Raw genomic sequence first — 21,295 nt, forward strand, 5'->3', positions numbered from 1 at the left:
TAGATGCAAAAGAGGTCAGGGGTCCTGTACCTTCAAGAGCTGTCATGCCTCCCTTTTGCATCTAGTCCAGTGATGGCCAAACTTGGCCCTCCAGCTGTTTGGGGACTACAACTCCCATCATCCCTAGCTAACAGGACCAGTAGTCAGGGATGATGGGAATTGTAGTCCCAAAACCACTGGAGGGCCAAGTTTGGCCATCACTGATCTAGTCATACTGTCTTTGAACAAAAAACAGACTCCCAGAGATGCTTACTTAAGATCAGCAAAAGCAAGACTGTCCCTTCCTAAAGGCTTGCAGAGATGCAATGCAAAAGAAAAAAAGGAAGAAGAGGGAAGAGGGAAACAAGTAATTTTTGGTACCAGTTACTAACATGACGTAGTGGTTTGAATAATGACCTGCTGGAGTGGCAACTGTTCTTGGATCCTAGGAACCAAAATTACACCAGTGTCTCAGAAGTACCGATGAAATGGCCCTACTTTCTCTGCCTCTACAGCAGCTTGATGGAATAGCTGCTCCTAGATGACGGTTAATGGAAGGACAACCAGATAGAGCTGGTATCTCAGCAGAGCTGATGGAATGACCCTGCTTCTCTTTTCCTTTCTGTTGCAGCCTGGTGTAGGCTTGACACTATCATTACAGATTTAAGGATAAGTTTGATAAAAAAAGAAAAAAGAATGTGCTCTTATTCACCTAGGACCCTGTTACTACCTTTTTAGTTCCTTATGATTATAGGGGTGCACAGGAGCCAACTCCTAGGGGCCGAGGTCCCTTTGAACCCCCCCAATAAAATATCACACACACACACACACCCCGTTGATGGGCCTTGCCATTCAAATGGTGGGTGGGTGCCGTGTCATGTGATTGAGAATGTGGGGCAGGGCTTACTCCCCCCCCCACATATTTTATTCAAGTTTGCACCTCTGTAGGGGTGTGTTCAATGTGTAGTGCTAAGCAGATCTGGGAGTCTTATTAGAATAAAGTTATAAACTCATAAGTCTGGCAGGTCTTCCTCTCAGCAACGGCCTGGCGCTAAGGGAAATGACTGATCAACACAAGGATTTTTACATATGCAGTGGGACCAACTTTCTCTTCCTCTCCTCCTTCTCTGTGCTCCCTAAATATGTTCTGGGTCCCCCCCCCCCCAATTTGTCGGTGCTGATTTGGGGATTGCACAAGGAACATGTGGGGTGAAGAGAGGGGGGAAATCCCCTTGTTCTGATGGTAATCCTTCCATTTATGCAAAAAGTTCATTGACTACCACAATTAATTTTTTATCTTACCTTTCTTCTGCCAGGGAACCCAAGGTGCAGTTCTCACAAGATCTCCCATCCACACATAGACCAGACCCACTTATCTTTAGGAAGCTTGCTATCAGGAAGATTCCTTTTGGTGTACCGACCTCCCCGCTGCACCAAGGATTCCCTGTCCAAGCTGCTTCAGGTCGTGGCGGATGTTCTCCTGGAGACACCTAGCTTGGTTGTCCTAGGGGATTTTAACATCCATGCCGACACGACCTTACAAGGGGCCGCTCGGGACTTCATGGAAAGCATGGCCTCCATGGGGCTGTCCCTGAATAAGTCTGGCCCAACCCATAGTCGCGGACATGCCTTGGACCTGGTGTTTACCTCTATGGATGTTGGTGATCTGACACTAAGTAAAAGCGAAACGAAAGAAGTGCCATGGTCAGATCACTTCCTGGTGCAACTGGACTTCTCTGCGACCCATCCCCTCTGCAGGGAGGTGGGACCAATTTGGATGGTCTGCCCCTGCCACTTAATGGATCCAAATGGTTTCCAGAGAGTGGTAGGAGATGCTTTATCCCATGTTGATGGCCTTTCAGCCGATTCCCTGGTGGCCCGCTGGAATGTGGAGTTAACCAGGGCTATTGACTGTTTGGCTCCGAAGCACCCTCTCCGATTGCATGGAGCCCGGAGAGCCCTGTGGTTTTCCACAGATCTGAGGGCAATGAAACAATCGTTGAGACAGCTAGAGCGCCGGTGGCGGATATCTCATTCCGAATCTGACCGGACATAGGTTAGAGCTCAGCGTCGAGCCTACCAAGTGGCGATAGCGACGGCAAAGAAGACTTTCTTCGCCGCATCTATTGCATCTGCAGAAAACAGCAGCAGGAGACTTTTTCAGGTGGTTCACAATTTAGCGGAACCACCTGCAACATCGGGGCCCGGTACGGGCCACATGATCTCCTGCAATGATTTTGCAAAGTTTTTTGCAGATAAAATTGCTCAGATTCGGGAAGAAGTAGACTCCAACGTGGGAGCAGGGCCAGGGCAGGAGAGTGCTACAGTCCTGTCTAGTCAAGTTGTGTGGGATCAATTCTAATCTGTTACCTCCGAGGATGTGGACAGGCTGCTTGGACGAGTGAAGCCAACCACCTGTCTCCTGGATCCTTGCCCATCCTGGCTTATAAAAGCTAGCCGGGAAGGACTGGGCGATGGGCTTCGTGGGGTGGTGAATGCTTCCCTCCGTGAGGGAGCCTTCCCAGACCCGCTGAAAGAGGCGGTTATTAAACCGCTTCTAAAAAAACCATCTTTAGATGCGGCCACGATGGCCAATTATCGCCCAGTCTCAAATCTTCCATTCTTGGGCAAGGTGATTGAGCGAGTGGTTGCTGAACAACTCCAGGCACGCCTGGAAGAAGCGGACCATTTGGATCCCTTCCAGTCGGGATTCAGGCCTCATCATGGGACTGAAACTGCCTTGGTCGCACTGGTTGATGATCTCCGGCGGGCTAGGGACAAAGGTGAGAGCTGTTTCCTAGTTTCTGCTGGATCTCTCAGCGGTGTTTGATACCATCGACCATAACATCCTTCTGGACCGTCTTGAGGGGCTGGGAGCTGGGGGCACTGTCATACAGTGGTTCCGCTCCTTCCTCCTGGGCCGTGTTCAGAAAGTGGTGGTGGGGGATGAGTGTTCAGACCCCTGGGCTCTCACTTGTGCCTCAGGGTTCTGTCCTCTCCCCCATGCTTTTCAACATTTACATGCAGCCACTGGGAGAGATCATCAGGAGGTTTGGGCTGGGTGTTCATCAGTATGCGGATGATACCCAGCTCTACCTCTCTTTTAAATCAGAACCAGCGAAGGCGGTGAAGGTCCTGTGTGAGTGTCTGGAGGCGGTTGGAGGATGGATGGCAGCTAACAGATTGAGGTTGAATCCTGACAAGACAGAAGTACTGTTTTTGGGGGACAGGAGGCGGGCAGGTGTGGAGGATTCCCTGGTTCTGAGTGGGGTAACTGTGCCCCTGAAGGACCAGGTGCGCAGCCTGGGAGTCATTTTGGACTCACAGCTGTCCATGGAGGCACAGGTCAAATATGTATCCAGGGCAGCTGTACCAGCTCCATCTGGTACGTAGGCTGAGACCCTATCTGCCTGCAGACTGTCTCGCCAGAGTGGTACATGCTCTAGTTATCTCCCGCTTGGACTACTGCAATGCGCTCTACGTGGGGCTACCTTTGAAGGTGACCCGGAAACTACAACTAATCCAGAATGCGGCAGCTAGACTGGTGACTGGGAGCGGCCGCCGAGACCATATAACACCGGTCTTGAAAGACCTACATTGGCTCCCAGTACGTTTCCGAGCACAATTCAAAGTGTTGGTGCTGACCTTTAAAGCCTAAACGGCCTCGGTCCAGTATATCTGAAGGAGCGTCTACTCCCCCATCGTTCAGCCCAGACACTGAGGTCTAGCTCCGAGGGCCATCTGGCGGTTCCCTCACTCCAAGAGGCCAAGTTACAGGGAACCAGGCAGAGGGCCTTCTCAGTAGTGGCGCCCGCCCTGTGGAACGCCCTCCCATCAGATGTCAAAGCGATAAACAACTACCTGACATTCAGAAGACATCTGAAGGCAGCCCTGTTCAGGGAAGTTTTTAATATGTTACATTTTAGTGTATTTTTCATCTTTGTTGGAAGCCGCCCAGAGTGGCTGGGGAAACCCAGCCAGATGGGCGGGGTACAAATAATAAATTATTATTATTATTATTATTATTATTATTATTATTATTATTATCAAACACCAATATCCAGGATTTTTCAGAGAAGTCACGATAGTTAATAAACTGGTATAGAACCAATATAAATATATACTACATATTTCTCTTTTAAAAGTACCTAAAAGAAAAAGTCATAAGAAGATGAAGTGCTTGCAACAGTATGCTTCAGAACACATGCTAGGACTAGATTTTTGTTTCTTTAGCAGCTGAATGACAGGCAGAAATGCAACAGCTGGACTTGCCTCCCCACAATAAGAGCCTTAGCAAGAAAGTGTTGTGGCTCCATTTCAGCTTGTCATTCAATTCTTAAAGGCATAGGAATCCATCCATTAAAAAGGTGCCAACTCCATTTCTATGAAGGCGATGGAGCTCTCCAAAAGAGAGTCCCTGGCACCGTCATTCAGCTGTGTTTCCCTTCATTCTTCAAGGGAGGTCATAGCAATGAATGGCATTTGAAACCGACTGCTAAATGTAGAAAACTTCAGCTTTTTAAGGATGTTTTATACACAAAACAGATGACATATGGATACTGCAGCTGGAAACCGTATCAACAGTCATTCACTTTCCCCAGGGAACCCACTTTTGTGAGAGACTCTAGGGATCCCTAACAAAGCATATTCAACCTCACCAAACCAATTTCAGGGGTTCTATGGAGAAGCCATGGCAGTTAAGCTATATTCACACCCTACATTGAAAGCTCTATGATTCCACGTTAAACATTCATGGCTTCCCCCTGTGAAAAACAATTGACTGTTAAGCTACTCTGGGAATTTTAGCTTTTTGAGGCAGAGGTGTGGTGGTGGGGCATCACCCTGAGCGCAGTTTTTGGGGGGAGGCACAGGGCATTGTGAGCTGTTGCATCCTTCTCAGTCACCCTCCAGCTGGAGGGTGGCTGAAAAGGACGCAACAGCTCAGGCATCCTTGTGGTTTTTCTTCAGGGCGCTATCACAAATAGATGCACGTGTGGGGCTGTGCATGAGATCCAGAGCTTGAGCTGGTGCTTTGGAGCTGCCCTGATCTGGGGCCAGCATGACCCAGATGGAGGCCTTGAACAAATCTGGGGGCCTTGCATGGTCATGGAGTCTCCCCCCCCCCGGCTCCCAGCCACATGTTAAATCTGGGTTTAAAACTCTGATTAACCATGTGGTCCCGGAGCAGGGAGAAGGAGATTCATGCCTCTCTCTCTCAAGCCCACTGCATGTTTAATCAGCATTTAAAACAATGATTAAATATGTAGTTAGGAAACCAGGGCGGGGGGAGAGGAGGAGGAGAAGGAGGAGAGAGAGAGAGAGAGAGAGAGAGGGAGAGGGAGAGGTGCACAGGCTGCCTGCACATCTCCTCATCTCCCCTTGCTGCCACATCACTCCCCATTTTGATGGCTTCAGATTGTACTGGATGAACCCGGGGTGATCTGGGGCTGCCTCAGCTCACTTTACCTGATTCTCAGGTTGAGCTAAATCAACCCAATTGGGTTTGAAATCTGTGATTTCCTCAGATCCAGTGTATGGCTCTAGTAAAAATAGTTATTGTACGAACAATAAGCTCTATCAGGTCTAACCCAACCTTTCCATTGCTGTGTATTTCTGTTTTCATGGAGACAGGCGAGCATTCAAAAACAGGATCCTCCAGTCTGAGGCTGTGCATTCCGTTATGACATCTCAACATATTATCATCTGCTGCAGGTATAATCAGTTCATGTGCACTTGAATATGCATCTCCAACACTTGCACAATATGTGTATGCACCGTTAAATAGATGCATGTGGTTGTTTCATAAGAAATAGTGTATATACAGCCCATAATATGCACAGCTGCTCTGAGCATCATTAGACCAGTTATGTATCTCCCAATTGTTTCAGTGGCATTGGGACTTTATCCAATATTCTAATGCCCATGCAAAGCTGCATGTTCCATTAATGACTACTTGAAACTCTAATCGACATTATTAAACCCAAACATAGGTGGAAGAGAAGCCAAAAAAGACCTTCAAATGTTCGATACGGTTTGGAATATTTGACAAGTAGGAATGAAATGCAGGGGGAGGGGGAGGGCATATAAAGTGGTCAAGGAAGGGCAATGTCATGCCCCCTGGCTATAAATTACTGGCCATTTAGAGCTAGAGGGCATACACCTTAGAAATTTCTCTAAATTCCTTTTCTTGCTTTTATACTCCCCAAATCGTATTTCCATCCTTGACAGTTTTAATCCAGGCAGATCTTGGCAATGTTTGAGTGATTTATTTATCTCAATTCTCTGTGACAGCTACTACTTAAGTTGCAGGGTAATGCAGCTGGCAGTGGCGGTTGCCTTCCTAAGTTTAAATGGACAAAGGTGCTCCTTGAAGGCCGTGCATCAGATTCTGCAGCAACTTATCCCAGGGAACAAGAGAAAGCAGACCACTGCCTGGGCAATATCAGAACATAGAAAGAGTCTGATGAATCAGACCGATGGCCCATCTAGTCCAACATCCTGTTCTCACATTGGTCAGCCAGATCCCTGTGAGAACCCAGCAAACAGGATTCGAGTACAAGAGCACTTTCCCCGCCTGTAGTTTCGAGCAGCTGTTACTCAGAAGCAATTGCCTCTGCCCTTGGAGGTAGAGCACAGCTGCAATGGCTAGCAGTTATTGATAACCTCATTCATGATTAAAGCTTATTGCAAGTTTGCAGCTGTACCTGTGCAATTCTTGTTGTTTAGTCATTTAGTCAGTCTGACTCTTCTTGACCCCATGGACCAGAGCACACCAGGCACTCCTGTCTTCCACTGCCTCCTGCAGTTTGGTCAAACTCATGTTGGTAGCTTTGAGAACACTGTCCAGCCATCTCGTCCTCTTCTCCTTGTGCCCTCAATCTTTCCCAACATCATAATTCAGTGGGGTGTGTTCTCAGGCAAGTGTGCAGCATGTGTGTGTGTGCGTGCAGCCATTTGATATTATGTGCTGTGCTTATTGACCAGGAAGTCACGGATTTGTGGCTCTTGGGTGGAGTGGGAATGACACACACTGGATGGGAGAGCGTTTCACACTTCTTGCAATGAGGGAACCACCAGAAGGCCCTCAGAGCTGGATTGCAGTGTCTGGTGAATGATGTGGGTGGAGAAACTCCTTCAGGTATACAGGGACGAAGCTGTTTAGGGCTTTAAAGGTCAGCACCAACACTTTGAATTGTGCTCGGAAACATACTATAGTTCTTTTAGGACCAGTGTTATATAGCCTGGGTGGCCGCTCCCAGTCACCAGTCTAGCTGCAGCATTCTGGATTAGTTGAAGTTTCCGAGTCACCTTCAAAGGTACAGCGCATTGCAGTAGTCCAAGCAGGAGATAACAAGAGCTTGTACCACTCTGGTGAGACAGTGTACAGGCAGGTAAGGTCTCAGCTTGTATACCACCAGATGGAGCTGGTAGACAGCTGCCCTGGACACAGAATTGACCCAGGCCTCCATGGACAGGTGAGAGTCCAGAATAAGACTCAAGCCTTTAGGGAGGAGTCCCAGGACCAGGGAGTCCCTCACACCTGTCCCCCAGAAATATTACTTCTGTCTTGTCAGAATTCAACCTCAATCCTCTATCTCCCACCACTGACCAAAGGCACCTCACTTTTTGAAAAATGGAACTTGTCATTAGTTAGTTTGTGTTGTTTGCATCTTATCTTGATTTAGCTCTGTATTCCTGGATTGGCTGTTTCCCTTTCCTCTGGTGACATTCATTCACCTTTTAAACAGGTATGAAGTCTGGCAGAGTGTGCAATCCACATTGTGCTATCAGCTGCCATGCTTTTTGGCTTGTGATCTCTCTTCCTCTGCTCATCTTTTGGTCCTGTTCCATTTTGTACTTTAGTTGTCTGTGTGCTTCTAAACCACCATCCATCCTGTCTCCTTAGCAAAACGGATCATGTAGTATCATATTCATCTCTCCTTTGATGTTCTGGGATGTTGCTGCAAAGCTAGCATTACACCTAAAAGCATCCACAGATTTTTTCACTCAAATGCTTTTGCATACATGCGGAAGTGGATTCCTACTTCTGAGGTAGCCAAGGCAAGGTCAAGTTCAGCCACATGAAGGATCCGTGCCTCTGCTCAAGCAACAGGTGTGCCGTTATTTTATTTATTTATTATTTAAATAGTTATATGCACCCCACTTTCAAATAAAATATCACAAGGGTGTACACAGCCACTATTTACGTTGGAAACACAATTCAGGCTGGGAAAGAGAACGCTATCCTTCGGAGACAAACTCTACTCCATTCCATGTGACTCTGTCTTGTATAAAATTCTTTCTGGGATCCCACTTCCAGTGACTGAACCACTGCAGAATTTACCATGAATTTTCATTTGGGAGAGAAACATAGCAGGGGCAGAGGCAGCGGAGGAAACTAGAGACATGAAAATTTGTTGTGATTTTGTCATGGCTAAGATGATATTATGCTACACTGTATATAGTTTTAAACATTGTTAAGGGAAGTTTGTTTTGAACTGCGGCGGAGAAATATGTCAAGTAGCTTTCTTTCATTTCACTATACCTGCTCTATATAAAGATATAGATATGCGCACCCCCTTGATTGTTTGTGCTTCTTTCTGACGTGAAATTTCTGTGATTCAAAGTGGACGTTGGCTGAGATTTCAGAAGAGTTATGCTCAGCAGGGACTATTGGGCAGGAGCAGAGAAGTCCGGAGCGCCCCTCACCCACTTTCCTTGCGCCCACCTTCGCGGGTGTCACCCCGACCCCTCCCCACCCACCCACCGCGCCAACGTGAGGGAACTTTGAGTGGCACACGCCGTCCCTCGCCGTTAGATCCCCTTCCCGGAGGAGCCTTGCTCTCGCTGTTCACATCGTTCCCCAACACAGCCGCCGCTTTCCCCGAGGTGGCCAAGAGACGCGCAAGGCTGGCGGAGGGAGAAGTTGGCGCGGCCGCCGGGCGCCTGGAAAGGGGGCGAGCGGATCGCCCGTCCCTCCCGATCCAGTGACGAGAAGGAGCCGTGCTCGGCGCGAGGGGGCGGGGAGGCGATGTGGTGACTTCTTTTACAAAGGCAAGCCGGAGAAATCACCAGCCGGGGTTGGCTGGCGCGCTCGCTCTCCCTCGCTCTCTCTCGCGCGCTCCTTCAGCTCCTCCCCCGCGCGGTGGTGGCTTCCCCCCTCCATCAAAAGCCCGCTCGGCGACGCCAGCTTTTGGGGGGTGAGGGGGAACTCCGAAAGCAAAGAAAGCGGGGTGTTTCTCTCCTTTCTCCCCCTCTTTTTCTCCCCAGACTGCATCCAGGGTCTGAAACTTCGAGAGAGTTATCGCCGCTGCCTTCCTTGAAGAGCAGATCTGGGAATAAAACACAACCTGCCGTCTTCTCCCAACTCCCCTCCCATTTCGCTTCCCTCTCACTCCGTCGCTCTCTCTCCCTCTCTGTCTCTCTCTCGCACACGTTCCCTCCCCGCCCCTTCACCAGCATCAGGGGCAATGGGAAAAGTTACTGGCTGGTACCCAGGCTGGCACGTTGCTCTGCTAGCCGCCCGGACATGGCTTTTGATCCTCACTTTTGGCTTCATCGGGGCAGAAATCACTTGCAGCTCGTGCCGTTGGCAGGTGCAGCTCCAGCTGCGGGAGCAGCAGCGAGCTCCGGACGGATTATTAATGCACTTGAGGACGGCGGGGCGAAGAGGCGACGAGGCGAGGAGGAGACCCGGGGAGGAAAGAGGTGAGAGGCGCCCCGGTGGTGGCGAGGAGGCGCCGGCGAGTGCCGGGGATCGAGTCCTCTCCGCTTCTGCCCCCGCCGAGGAGAAAGACGCATCGCGCAGCCTGGCCGGCTCCCGGCAGCTGAGCGGCGAGCGCCCCGAGGCTCGGCTCGGCCGCCGAGCGTCGCCCTCGGGTGGGAATCGAGCCGGGCGCGCCAAGTTCTCTTCCGCCGACGGGCGCCCGGCGGCGAACTCTCAGGCCGGCCGCGCTGCCCGATCGGCGCCCCTGGGCCGCCTGAGGAAGCCCGGCGCGGATCGGAGGCGGCTGGTGAGCCGGAAGCCCCGAGGGGCCCCGGCGGAGAGAGACAAGCCTCCGGAGAGCCGGGAACGGGCAAGTCCGGAGCAGCAGCCGGGGAAAGCCACGCGCTTCCGCCTGGAGGAGCTGAAATTGACGAGCACGACCTTTGCCCTCACGGGGGATTCGGCGCATAACCAAGCCATGGTGCACTGGTCGGGACACAACAGTAGCGTGAGTAGCCAGCATTGTCACGATAATAACAAGCACGATTGGGGGGGGTGGGGGGTGGAGATGGCCCAATCTCTGCTGCTGTTCTCTAGAAAAGATTCAGGGAGCAGGATGATAACCTCGCCTTCCCACAGCACTGGATGATTCTTCGGTTTTAGTGCCCCTCGGGGGGAGTTTCGCCTTCTTCGCGCGCTCCCGTCCTCCCACCCCCGCTTGTTTTAAGGGAGGGGTGGTCTTCTGTTCGTGCGTCCGTGTGGCGCTTTCTCTCTGGGGCAGAAAGTTTCCTGCTCCACTTGGCACAGCCTTGAACTGCATCTCGGTGCATTCAAGCGCACGCGAATATAGGAGGAGAGGAGAGCCCTGGATTTGGGGCGCTGCGAGTGGGAAAGGGCTGAGATCACGGAGGGTAAAATAGGTCGCGTTGCGTGTGGGATGGAAGATGTGGATCAAACTATTTCAAAGTCGGGTGAAAAGTGTCGGATATTTCATTTCCGAGATGCTACTGGTATGGCAAAGTGGCACAAATTGTAGCCTGATTTCCATGGTGAGTGGTAGAATTATGGAGATGTGGTCGGGGCCAAAAGCCCCCTACGAGGCCAGATTTCCTCACTGGATGGTGTCTGATCTCCAGCCTGTCCATTTTCTCTCCGGCTTCCCATTTGATGACATGTATCTAACCAGCACACACAGCTTTCTCTTTTTCCCCACCGCCAAGTCAATTTTTCTTTTCCTCTTTCTCTGTGTGATACTGGCTGATTCTGCAAAATTTATAGAACTGTGTTTCTTGTACTGGGACACTGGGGTAGAAAGTGTCTCTCAGTCTCTATTATGTCACTAATTCATTGCCCCTTAGCTTTAATTTAATAGATCATGTCATGAGCAATCAGGGTTCAGTTTTGATCAAACGCATGCCAGTATTAGAATCGCTTCAAGCCTGCCCTGAATTCCTTTCCCTCAGGCATACTAAAGCACTTCAGGTTTTGCAACTGAGGATTGGCTCACCACCACATATCATCAGCTCCCGAGGGGTGGTGAGGTGCCCATTTATATAAAAAGGAAACTCAGGTTGCAAGATGAGGATAACTGCTCACCTGTTGTTCTGTGCTTTATTCCTGTTGATGCTAAAATGAGAGTTTTTCCATCCTGTATATCTACAGTAATTAAATCCCTTTTCATTCTAACATGTATCTCTTTTTTTTTTTATAATAAAAAAGGTTCTTGTGTTACATTGCTGAAGATTTATCCCAATAAACAGAGCTCCTTTCTTTCACAACACTTCCTAGTATAAACTGGATACTAGCTTTTAGAGAACTAGGACAATGCAGACTGGGCTTCTGTATAATGCTGATCCCTGGGAGGCTACTTTATCCTGCAAAGTTAAAGAGAACTAAGGAAATGTAAGATGCAACAAAACACAAAGGGGGAAAGTTTTTTTATTTTATTCATAGGGTAGATACACATTGAATCTTTCATGCTCCATCTTAAGGCATTCTTTGGGTCTGTCACTTCTAGTTCCTGTTACCTGTAGCCAGCTTTCAATTGTAGCTTTAAAAAATGATGATTTTACCATTATAAATTCCTTTTGGTATGAGGGAGTATAAATCACAGTATGTCCATTTAGTATTCATGAGGATGTCATCAGCACTTCTTGAGAATTCAGACTTTATTGACCAGGCCATAATTTTATAGGGTTTTCAGGAACTTTAATCCAATAATGCAAAAAACCCTTGTGCTTTTCGGGGGACCTTTCCCCCTTTTTACCCATTTTGGCTATCAGATCTCTATCTAATACAGGTCCACTAAAATAAATCCTCCACTTCAAACTCCAGACTTTTAAAACTGATTGAACTAGTTTGTCACAGCTTTCATATGATTCATGTCCTTAGCAATGGTTTACAACTTAAAAATAGGCTTAAAAGCTTCTGTCTGGGATTATAGCACAGAAGAGATAAGATGGAGACTTTAAATTAAAACAATATATAATTCTGATCATTACTGTATTGTGAATTATAAAATGCTACATTCCAATTTACCTTTATGACAAGTCTTGTTGCAAAGTGAATAGAGAAAAGTTATTCAGTCAATTGGTCATATCCTTTTGAACTTTTGCATGTGTTTAAATGGGTGATAGAAGTCAGTTTTGTTATTTTATGTGTTCATGACACATTCATCACATTACAGTATGGTGACAGGGAATTAGTGTAGCAGATCACCTAGATCTGCAGAATCTAGAGCAACCACCATTCTTTTGTCATTGCACAAAATGATCTTGCTGCTGAATCATCCTGTTTGGTGAAAGCAAGGTGTCTTTATGATCCAGTGAAATATCTACTGTCTCAGGTGACTTTCCCCTCTGAAGTAAATGTCAGGGGCATATTGACTAGAGTTTTTGGTTGTGTCAAGATTTGAAAACCAAATTCAGTGTTGGACCATTGTTGACTCTGGATAAGTATGACAATGTGTAACTAGGAGAGTTGATTTTCAGGACTATATCTGAACCAGTATATCCAGTGCTTTGTGTAGAGTGATAATATGCAAATAGGCAAAGTAGGCATCTCTAAAAAGGTTTGGAAAAGTTGTGGAAGCACCAGCAATCTGGAATGTGATGGTCCTGCAAATCGCATAAGTGTTCTTTCTGTCTCACATGGACTTTCTCATTCCTGGCAATCATGATTTTAGTCATCTCAGATACCCAAAGGTGAGGCTCAGATGATCTAGCCTTGTGTCAATATATTATCTGAACTGTGTGAGTATAAACAACATTATGTAAACATTGAAAACAATTATCTGAATTTCCAGTGTATTTCTCACTATTCATGTGTTCATAATGGCACTTGACTAAACACATGGAGGTGATTGTTGGTGCCTACACAAGTACAGGAGACTTCTCTACAGTCATCCTTGAGCGTATGGAGAAGGATAGAAAGATAGAGTTAGCATGCATGCATTTATACTCATGCTCATATGATGAATGCCTGAAGAAGACTAGATGAGGAGTGGTTAACATTCACTGGCTGAAAGCCTTGCCAGTCCTCCAGGGTATGCATGCAACTGTTGGGCGTGACCAAGAGTGAATGTGGCCACCTCACAACTTTATACTCACACCTGAACAGGAAAAAGAGCCCTTCTTCTTGGATAATCTGGGCAGATCAGCTGAAGAGGGGGTTCCCCCCTTCTTTGTTCAGGGAATCTGATGTCTGGGGTGAGGGGAATTAATGCACCCATCAGGCATCTGGGCTGGGGACAATATTTCCATCTACCTGTATCTACTTTTTTTAAGCTGCTGCTGTTGCCAAAATTGATCAGGCCTTCAGAAGATCAGCAAAAATTGATTGGAGTCAGGCTCCTGGCACAAAAAGGTTAGTCACCCCTAGGCTAGACAGGTGGTGTATTTTGACAGGAGCGTCCTTCAATATATTAAAAAACTAGCTTGCTTTATTGCAGACACAGAAACCTAGTCATTTATTCAGAGCTCAGATTATGTAAGGGTGGGTTAGAGGGGCCTCTACCTTGAGGCAGCCCTCCCAGCCACTATTGTAGGTAAAACTGGAAGGAGTCAGGGATTTGCCCCCTGTGGATTTCATTAAGGCTTCCCCTTCCCTTTATTGTTCAAGCATTGCATTTATTGCAGCAATTCATTGGACAGAAACTGAAAAGGAATGGTAGGAAAGTCTAATTGCGTACATTCCATAGCTAATGGAATGTAAGGATTTTATAGACTTTTATTTTTTACAGTATTGAGTGTTTTACTCTGTTGTGTACCACCCCCCTGTGCTCTTTGGAGAAAGGGCAGTTTGGAAATAACAATCATGGAATAATTTTATTCCATCCCATTATAATAAAAGTTTCATCTCATAATTGTTAGATCACTTATTATCCTATGAAACATCCCAAAGAAATATTTCACAATGTGATAAAAGCCATATTCAAAACAACTGCACACACACACACCAAACACATATAGCACAAGTACAAATATAAAAACAATTGCTTTTAATATAAAATTTCAAATACATCTGGTTATGAAGTGGGATAAAAAAATTCCAGTTAAAAGACTTGTTGAAGGAGGACAGTCTTCAACAGGCATTGATAAGACAGCAAAAATAACACCTGTCTGATATGTTGTGAAAGGGAGTTTGAAAGTATGGGTGCCACCACACTAAAGGCCCAGAATTGACACTGCGTGGAATAGATCTGATAATCTGCCGGGTTTGGTACATAAGGGATGAGACAACCTTTTAGGTATTCTGATCTCAAACTGCAGAGGCCTTTATGCAGTAGTACTAGTCAATAAAATCTAGCCTGGTAGCTAATTGGCAGCCAATGCAAATCTTTCAGCAGTGGTGTAATATAATGGAGATGTTCTGCTCCAGTGAGTTACGTTGCCATATTAGGCTCTAGTTGCAGCTTCTTGGCAGCTGCAATAAAGCAGTTTGCAGTCATCCAGTCTGGAGGTTACCAATGCATGGGCAAGAGTGGTCAAGCTAGCCTGGTCCTAAAACAGCCATACAGTGTAGCCCATAGCTGTCAAGTGTCCCTTATTTGAAGGGACAGTCCCTTATTCCAGCGCCATGTCCTGCTGCTGTCCCTTATTGATGGATGTCCCTTAAATAATAATAATAATTTATTATTTGTACCCCGCCCATCTGGCTGGGTTTCCCTGGGTTTCCTTTAAATGATGCATCAATAGGAGTATAGCATCTAGATCAAGGGAAGTAATAGTGACACTGTATTCTGCTCTGGTCAGACCTCACCTGGAGTACTGTGTCCAGTTCTGGGCACCACAGTTCAAGAAGGACACTGACAAACTGGAACGTGTCCAGAGGAGGGCAACCAAAATGGTCAAAGGCCTGGAAACGATGCCTTATGAGGAACGGCTAAGGGAGCTGGGCATGTTTAGCCTGGAGAAGAGGAGGCTAAGGGGTGATATGATAGCCATGTTCAAATATATAAAAGGATGTCACATAGAGGAGGGAGAAAGGTTGTTTTCTGCTGCTCCAGAGAAGCGGACACGGAGCAATGGATCCAAACTACAAGAAAGAAGATTCCACTTAAACATTAGGAAGAACTTCCTGACAGTAAGAGCTGTTCGACAGTGGAATTTGCTGCCAAGGAGTGTGGTGGAGTCTCCTTCTTTGGAGGTCTTTAAGCAGAGGCTTGACAACCATATGTCAGGAGTGCTCTGATGGTGTTTCCTGCTTGGCAGGGGGTTGGACTCGATGGCCCTTGTGGTCTCTTCCAGCTCTATGATTCTATGATTCTATGTCCCTTAAATTTCAAAGGAAGCAGCTCCTCTCCCTCCCCCCCTGCCGGCCAGGGAGGAGGGAGGCTCCAACTGTGTTGCTTGGCTGTGTTGCTCACCCAATAAGAAGTGTAAGAACAACTGGGGAATGGAGCTTGCATGCCTTGTGTGTGGCTAGTTAATGCAAGCTGAGGGGTTTTTTGAATGCTGGACGCCATTTTGTTGCACGTGCTGCTGCAAACTTTGCAGTGCAAAGCCAGGCCAGGGAGCCATCTTAAGTTTAGGCTGCATAGGCCTTGTGGTGCATGTGATTCAGATTCTATTCAGTTGAATCTCTGGTTACAAAGTTGGTTGGACAGTGTTCTCGAAGCTACCAGCATGAGTTTGACCAGACTACAGGAGGACAGGAAGACTGGAGTTGCCTGGAACAGGTGAGGTTGCAGGTCCCTTATTTTGGCTGCTGATCCCTTATTTTCAAGGCTGCTGGTCCCTTATTTTCAAATCTGTAAGTTGACAGCTATGGTGTAGCCTAATCACTAAAATGTGTTTGAGGGTTGTTTTTTATTGTGGAAAACTGTAGTAATGTCTAAAGTTATAATAATGCATGCGTTGTGTGATAAGAGGACTGGGTGGGGTATTACAGATATAGATGCTCCTTCCTGAACCTTTGGGTTCTTTTGGGCTCTTTGGGAGGAAGGGTAGGATATGAAATTAATAAATAAAACTTTGTGACCTCATGAAGTTTTGGATTACAACTACAGTCATACCTCATGTTACGTTTGCTTCATGTTACGTTCTTTCAGGTTACGTTCCATGGTGACCCGGAAGTACTGGAAAGGGTTACTTCCAGGTTTCGCCGCTCACTCATGCGCAGAAATGCTAAATCACGCTTCGTGCATGTGCACAAGCGCCAAATCGCGCCGCGCACCTGTGCAGATACGGCACTTCAGGTTGCGCTCTTTTCATGTTGTGAACGGGCCTCTGGAACGGATCCCATTCGCAACCAGAGGTACCACTGTACTATCAGCCCCAAGCTGTGGTGTAGTGGTTAGAGTGTCGTACAAGGAACTGGGAGACCTGGCTTCAAATCTCCACTCAGCCGTGAAGCTCACTAGGTGACCTGGGGCCTGTCAGTGCTTCTCAGTCTAACCTATGTCACAGGGTTGTTGTGGGGATTAATGGAAGAGGAAGAGATCCATGTACACCATCCTTAACTTCTTGGAGAAGCATTGAGATATAAATGCAATAAATGAAGAAGAGGAGGAGGAGGAGGAGGAGTTTGGACATGATATCCTGCCTTTCACTCCCCTTAAGGAGTCTCAAAGTGGCTCACAATCTCCTTTCCCTTCCTCCCCCACAACAAACACTCCGAGAGGTGGGTGAGGCTGAGAGACTTCTGAGAAGTGTGACTAGCCCATGGTCACCCAGCAGCTGCATGTGGAGGAGCAGGGACGCGAACCCGGTTCACCAAATTACGAGTCCACTGCTTTTAACCACTACGCCACGTTTGACCAATGGCCAAGGATGATGGGAATTTGAAAGTGAAGTCCTGTTCTAGTGCAAAACATCTGGAGGATGTCAGGTTTGGGGAGGCTGATACAGTATGGACATTTATTTTGTGTGTCCGTCTGTGCCTCCTGGCCTGCTTCATATAGCCTTTTGCCTCATGAAGTGTTCTGGAGAACTTGAAAGCTTGCTAAATACTTTGCAACATTTTGAATGGTCCTGATAAAAACACTGCCCAGCCAGAGGTGATGCATCCCATTCCACTGCCTGAGGCCAAAGGGGAAGTGCCACTTTGCCCTGCTGCACCTACTACTCCTGCCACCACTTACATGCTCCTGCCACTGCCTGTTCTGCTGCCTCCATTCATCCTGCCACATCCACTGCTAGTGAAGAAGCAGCACCAGCATTGGCACCTATTTTGGGTGAGATCCCACTTGAAATGGATGCAATCAGCATTGACAGTGGCAGCACTTCCCAGCTGCTGGCAGAGGCAATAGCTAGGTAGGACACATGTGAGCATGCTGCCTGGGGGGCATGTGCCACCTGAAATAGTGGGCTTGCCCTGCCTAATGGCTGGGCCAGCACTATGCTCAACTGTGGATTTTGGAGGTTTATTTATTTTTCTCATGGACCAATATGGCTGCCTTTGTTTTTATGATTAATCTTGATTTTAACTGGGAAAAGAAGCCAGGTTTTTTGTGGGGTTTTTTTTTTACCTCTAGGGGAAAGAGAACAGCCTCAATGAGAGGGAAATATTTTCTTGTCCTCTTTGAAACACCGCCGTTATCATGAACAACAAACCTGCCTTTGAGTTCATAGGAGCCATCATTAAGCAAACCAGTAAAAACAGGAAATCATGACAACACACTGCAGCAATGCATATAAGGATAGGTCTTCTCCACCCAGAGCAATAGAGCAAGTAAGAAGAGGTGGAGCTACAGCAACCACAGAATGCAACAAATTCTATGATGGTTGTCTCATTGTATGTATTATTGCACTTTTTCACACATTTAATAAATGAACAAGTGATGTGGATATCTGTATTGCATGGCAAGTCCATTTTGCGCTCATGCATAAGCATGGATAAGCTCATGCATAAGCAGGCCCAGCTTCTCAAGTGTTTAGCTGCCACCTCCAAAGAAAGGCATTGGCTGGCCACACTGACAAAGAGAGTATGACTGTTCTCTAATATGGATAGTGGTCTACGTTGTGCTTTTCTGGTGCACATATTTCCATTCACTTCCAGAAATATTATTCATATCAACACAAACCTATGCATGCTTATTTGGAAGCAAGACTTAATATGTTCGGTGGGGCTTGCTCCTAGTTCAGTGTGCGTAAAGTTGTAGCCTATGCAATCAAAACTCTTAATGGCTCCCTGGAGATGGGCTGGTGGAAATGTATGGTTTCACACAGAAAGACTTTCTTACAGCTTGCTTCATAAGATGCAAAGCAAGAGGGAGACTCACAAATAGACTGTATCTTTTAAAGAAACCTGTAGTTATTTCTCCAAATAATCAAGCAAAGAAATTGGCTTCAGAAGAAAAACTCTCATTATGAGGCAGTTTGGAGATAAGATGGTATAATGAGATTCCTTGTGGTTATTATTGAAAATGCAAGGTTGTGTACAACACAAAGACAGAAGGAGAATGCAGCTTCTTTCCTTGGTGGAAGAATCCTCTGTGCTGAACAATTGTGCAATTGCTGCCTGGGAATTTATACCTGCAAACCTGTAACGCTTGAACATTCTAAAGTATAATAATAGCTCAGTTCTGGATGCCTTAGCGTGTGACTCTCAAAATTTGTGTTGTCCTGTGTTTGCAGCATTCAGGAGAACACCTCCAATAAATGTCAGAGGCTATTTTATGTTGCAGAGCAATGCGCTTTACTTTATAACAGTGACAGTAGATGTAAACATCCTCAGGACTGACTTCATTTGAGGTGATGAAAGTTCTCTCTGTGATGGTGTTCAATGGAAGAGTAATTATTCACATATGTCAGGTATCCCTTTGATACAATCATCAAATGATGCAAATCAGATTGAGGAATGCAAATCTATGAAGAAGGGAAGAACGATGTTTGGTTCTTCTTCTGAGGTCACAAACAAGATGAGCGGGCATTAAAGTTTAGCATGGGTTTATAAGAAGAAAATGTAGCACTGTAGTGAGCGGAACAAGAAGGCATCAGAATGTGGGAGAAACAATGGCCTTGAAATGGTGTACAGTGGTACCTCAGGTTAAGAACTTAATTTGTTCTGGAGGTCTGTTCTTAACCTGAAACTGTTCTTAACCTGAAGCATCACTTTAGCTGATGGGGCCTCCCTCTGCTGCTGCGCCTCTGGAGCACAATTTCTGTTCTCATCCTGAAGCAAAGTTCTTAACCCGAGGTACTATTTCTGGGTTATCAGAGTTTGTAACCTGAAGCATCTGTAACCCGAGGTACCACTGGATGCCAATCTAAGCCTTTCCTGTGGTTTATCTCTGTAGATCATGACATGAGTAAAAGTTGGCATAACTTGATATAAGATTCCCATTATGAACCATATGCACTCTATGATTTGCTGGATCATGGACCAATGAATGGGTGGCAAAGACCCTGCAGCCATGCTAGCACAGGTTACTGATGGGGAGAGCATAACTCTCAAACAAAAAGCACTTCCCTCTTGATCTGGGACTGAGGTGATACTTACTTCAAGACAGGTATACCCTTCCCTCCCTTTCTTTCTTCACTTCTAGCATGGATCTGTGACAAATCTCTCTCTCTCTCTCTCTCTCTCTCTCTCTCAACTTTTGAAATAGGCATCATTTTACTCTTTAGATCAAGGTGTGGATGCTGTGTGATTTGCTGCCCACAGTAATTGTAACTTGGCTATCTGAAGGAGCAACCATATATTCAGTCACTTTCATTTCATGTAATAAACCAATCTTTCTTTATTCCTCTTGTGCAAGAACGTCTTGGGGCATAAAATTAAGAGTAAACACACATTCATATCAAGCACAAGTTTTAATCTCCAACAAAAGGTCCTAAACCTCTTGGGTGGGTGTCTTCAAAACACATGAGTACTGGGCATGCATTGTGGATTCAGACACATTCCTTATATCAGCCTGAAGTACCTTCTACACTTTCCTGAGTATTCAAGTTTTCGTGTCTCTTGCTATGTCAGTGTGTTTTTAAAATTACAAAGTGCTTCTCAGAACAAATGGGATCCTTGCACGTTTGAGTAGAGCTTTGTTAAAAATGGCAGCGACGTATAAAGTTCTATCAAAAATAAAAGAATGCCCCCCAAAGTTCCCCCTTTTTGCCTTTCTCACATAATAGTCATCATACTCCTCTGTACTTCATAAATCTCTCCTATGCCCTCCTGATACGAAACAAATTCCTACATTGAGAAAGCACTCAGCAGAGAGAAGCCAACACAAACTGCAATCAGCCCTTGAAACAAAAAACTGTTTCACCAAAAAAACAAAGCAGCTTTTCATGTTTCAGAACCAAACCAAATGGGTGCCATAATTCTTCTGCCTTTGTCATGATTCAGCTCTAGCTATATTTTCCACTGTGTTGCCCAGCTAGCTTTTTAAAAACTATACAATTTCTGTAACAAGATATACTGAAAATATCCTCCCCTCCCACCCCCAAGAATAACACTATTGTGATGGAAAGGACTGAAAGGAAATATGATTCACTAGCTTTTGGGAAACTGGCTTGTGCTGAATGAAGAACACAAACCTATTGTTCTTTACAGATGAGTTGTGTCTTTTAAGCGGAGAACATGGATTCAAGATTTTCACTTGCCAAGTGACTTTGGGGATGTAACCTTGCTTTGTCTCTCCCCCCGTATGATTATATCATTTATTTTATTAAGTGAGACCATAGGTCCATGAAGGGATTAAACATAAAGTTTCATATCTCAGCCCTGCTCCTTCAGCTCCTTTAACATGATAGTTTGGGAAGTGACCATGGGACCTTCAGCATGCAAAGTATGTTCTCTACCAGTGGAGCGCTAAGCATGTGTTGTGTGCACTTCAAACCATTGAACTAGAATGGGGCTCTCTTTGATCAATTCATCCAGCAGAGGTAGTGACAGCAATATTGCTAGTTGATAGGAAATTCTAATTTTGCATAATTGCAGAGAAAGTATCAACGGGAATCAAATAGACTTGATATCCATTGTGTTTGCCTAATCCTTATGGAAACCATCAGCGTAGATGAGAGATGGAGAACCTGTGGCTCTGCAGATGCTGTTGAGTGCCAATGGTCAGAGATTATGGGAGTTGTAGTTCAATAGCATCTTGGGAAGTCACAGGTTCCCCATTCTTAGTTTTGATGAAAGACAGGTCAGTCTTTTTTCTTTCAGTGC

The 21,295-nt window shown here is 46.2% G+C and overlaps 1 protein-coding gene across 6 annotated transcripts in view; it reads left to right on the top strand.

Moving 5' to 3' along the window:
- Nucleotides 1-8,801: 8,801 nt before the first annotated feature.
- Nucleotides 8,802-21,295, top strand: part of SORCS1 (sortilin related VPS10 domain containing receptor 1) — a 362,307-nt gene continuing 349,813 nt past the window's right edge. For 4 of the 6 annotated variants that reach the window (XM_053389265.1, XM_053389267.1, XM_053389266.1 and 1 more), the window contains exon 1: nucleotides 8,803-10,193. In XM_053389265.1, coding sequence (XP_053245240.1) covers nucleotides 9,450-10,193 — 744 coding nt within the window. In that variant the 5' untranslated portion in view covers nucleotides 8,803-9,449. Of the gene's footprint in view, nucleotides 10,194-21,295 lie in introns of all 6 variants that reach the window. The other 2 variants (XM_053389262.1, XM_053389264.1) reach the window with 1 other exon arrangement.

This window comes from Podarcis raffonei, chromosome 5, assembly GCF_027172205.1.
Source record: "Podarcis raffonei isolate rPodRaf1 chromosome 5, rPodRaf1.pri, whole genome shotgun sequence".
Lineage (NCBI taxonomy): Eukaryota > Metazoa > Chordata > Lepidosauria > Squamata > Lacertidae > Podarcis > Podarcis raffonei.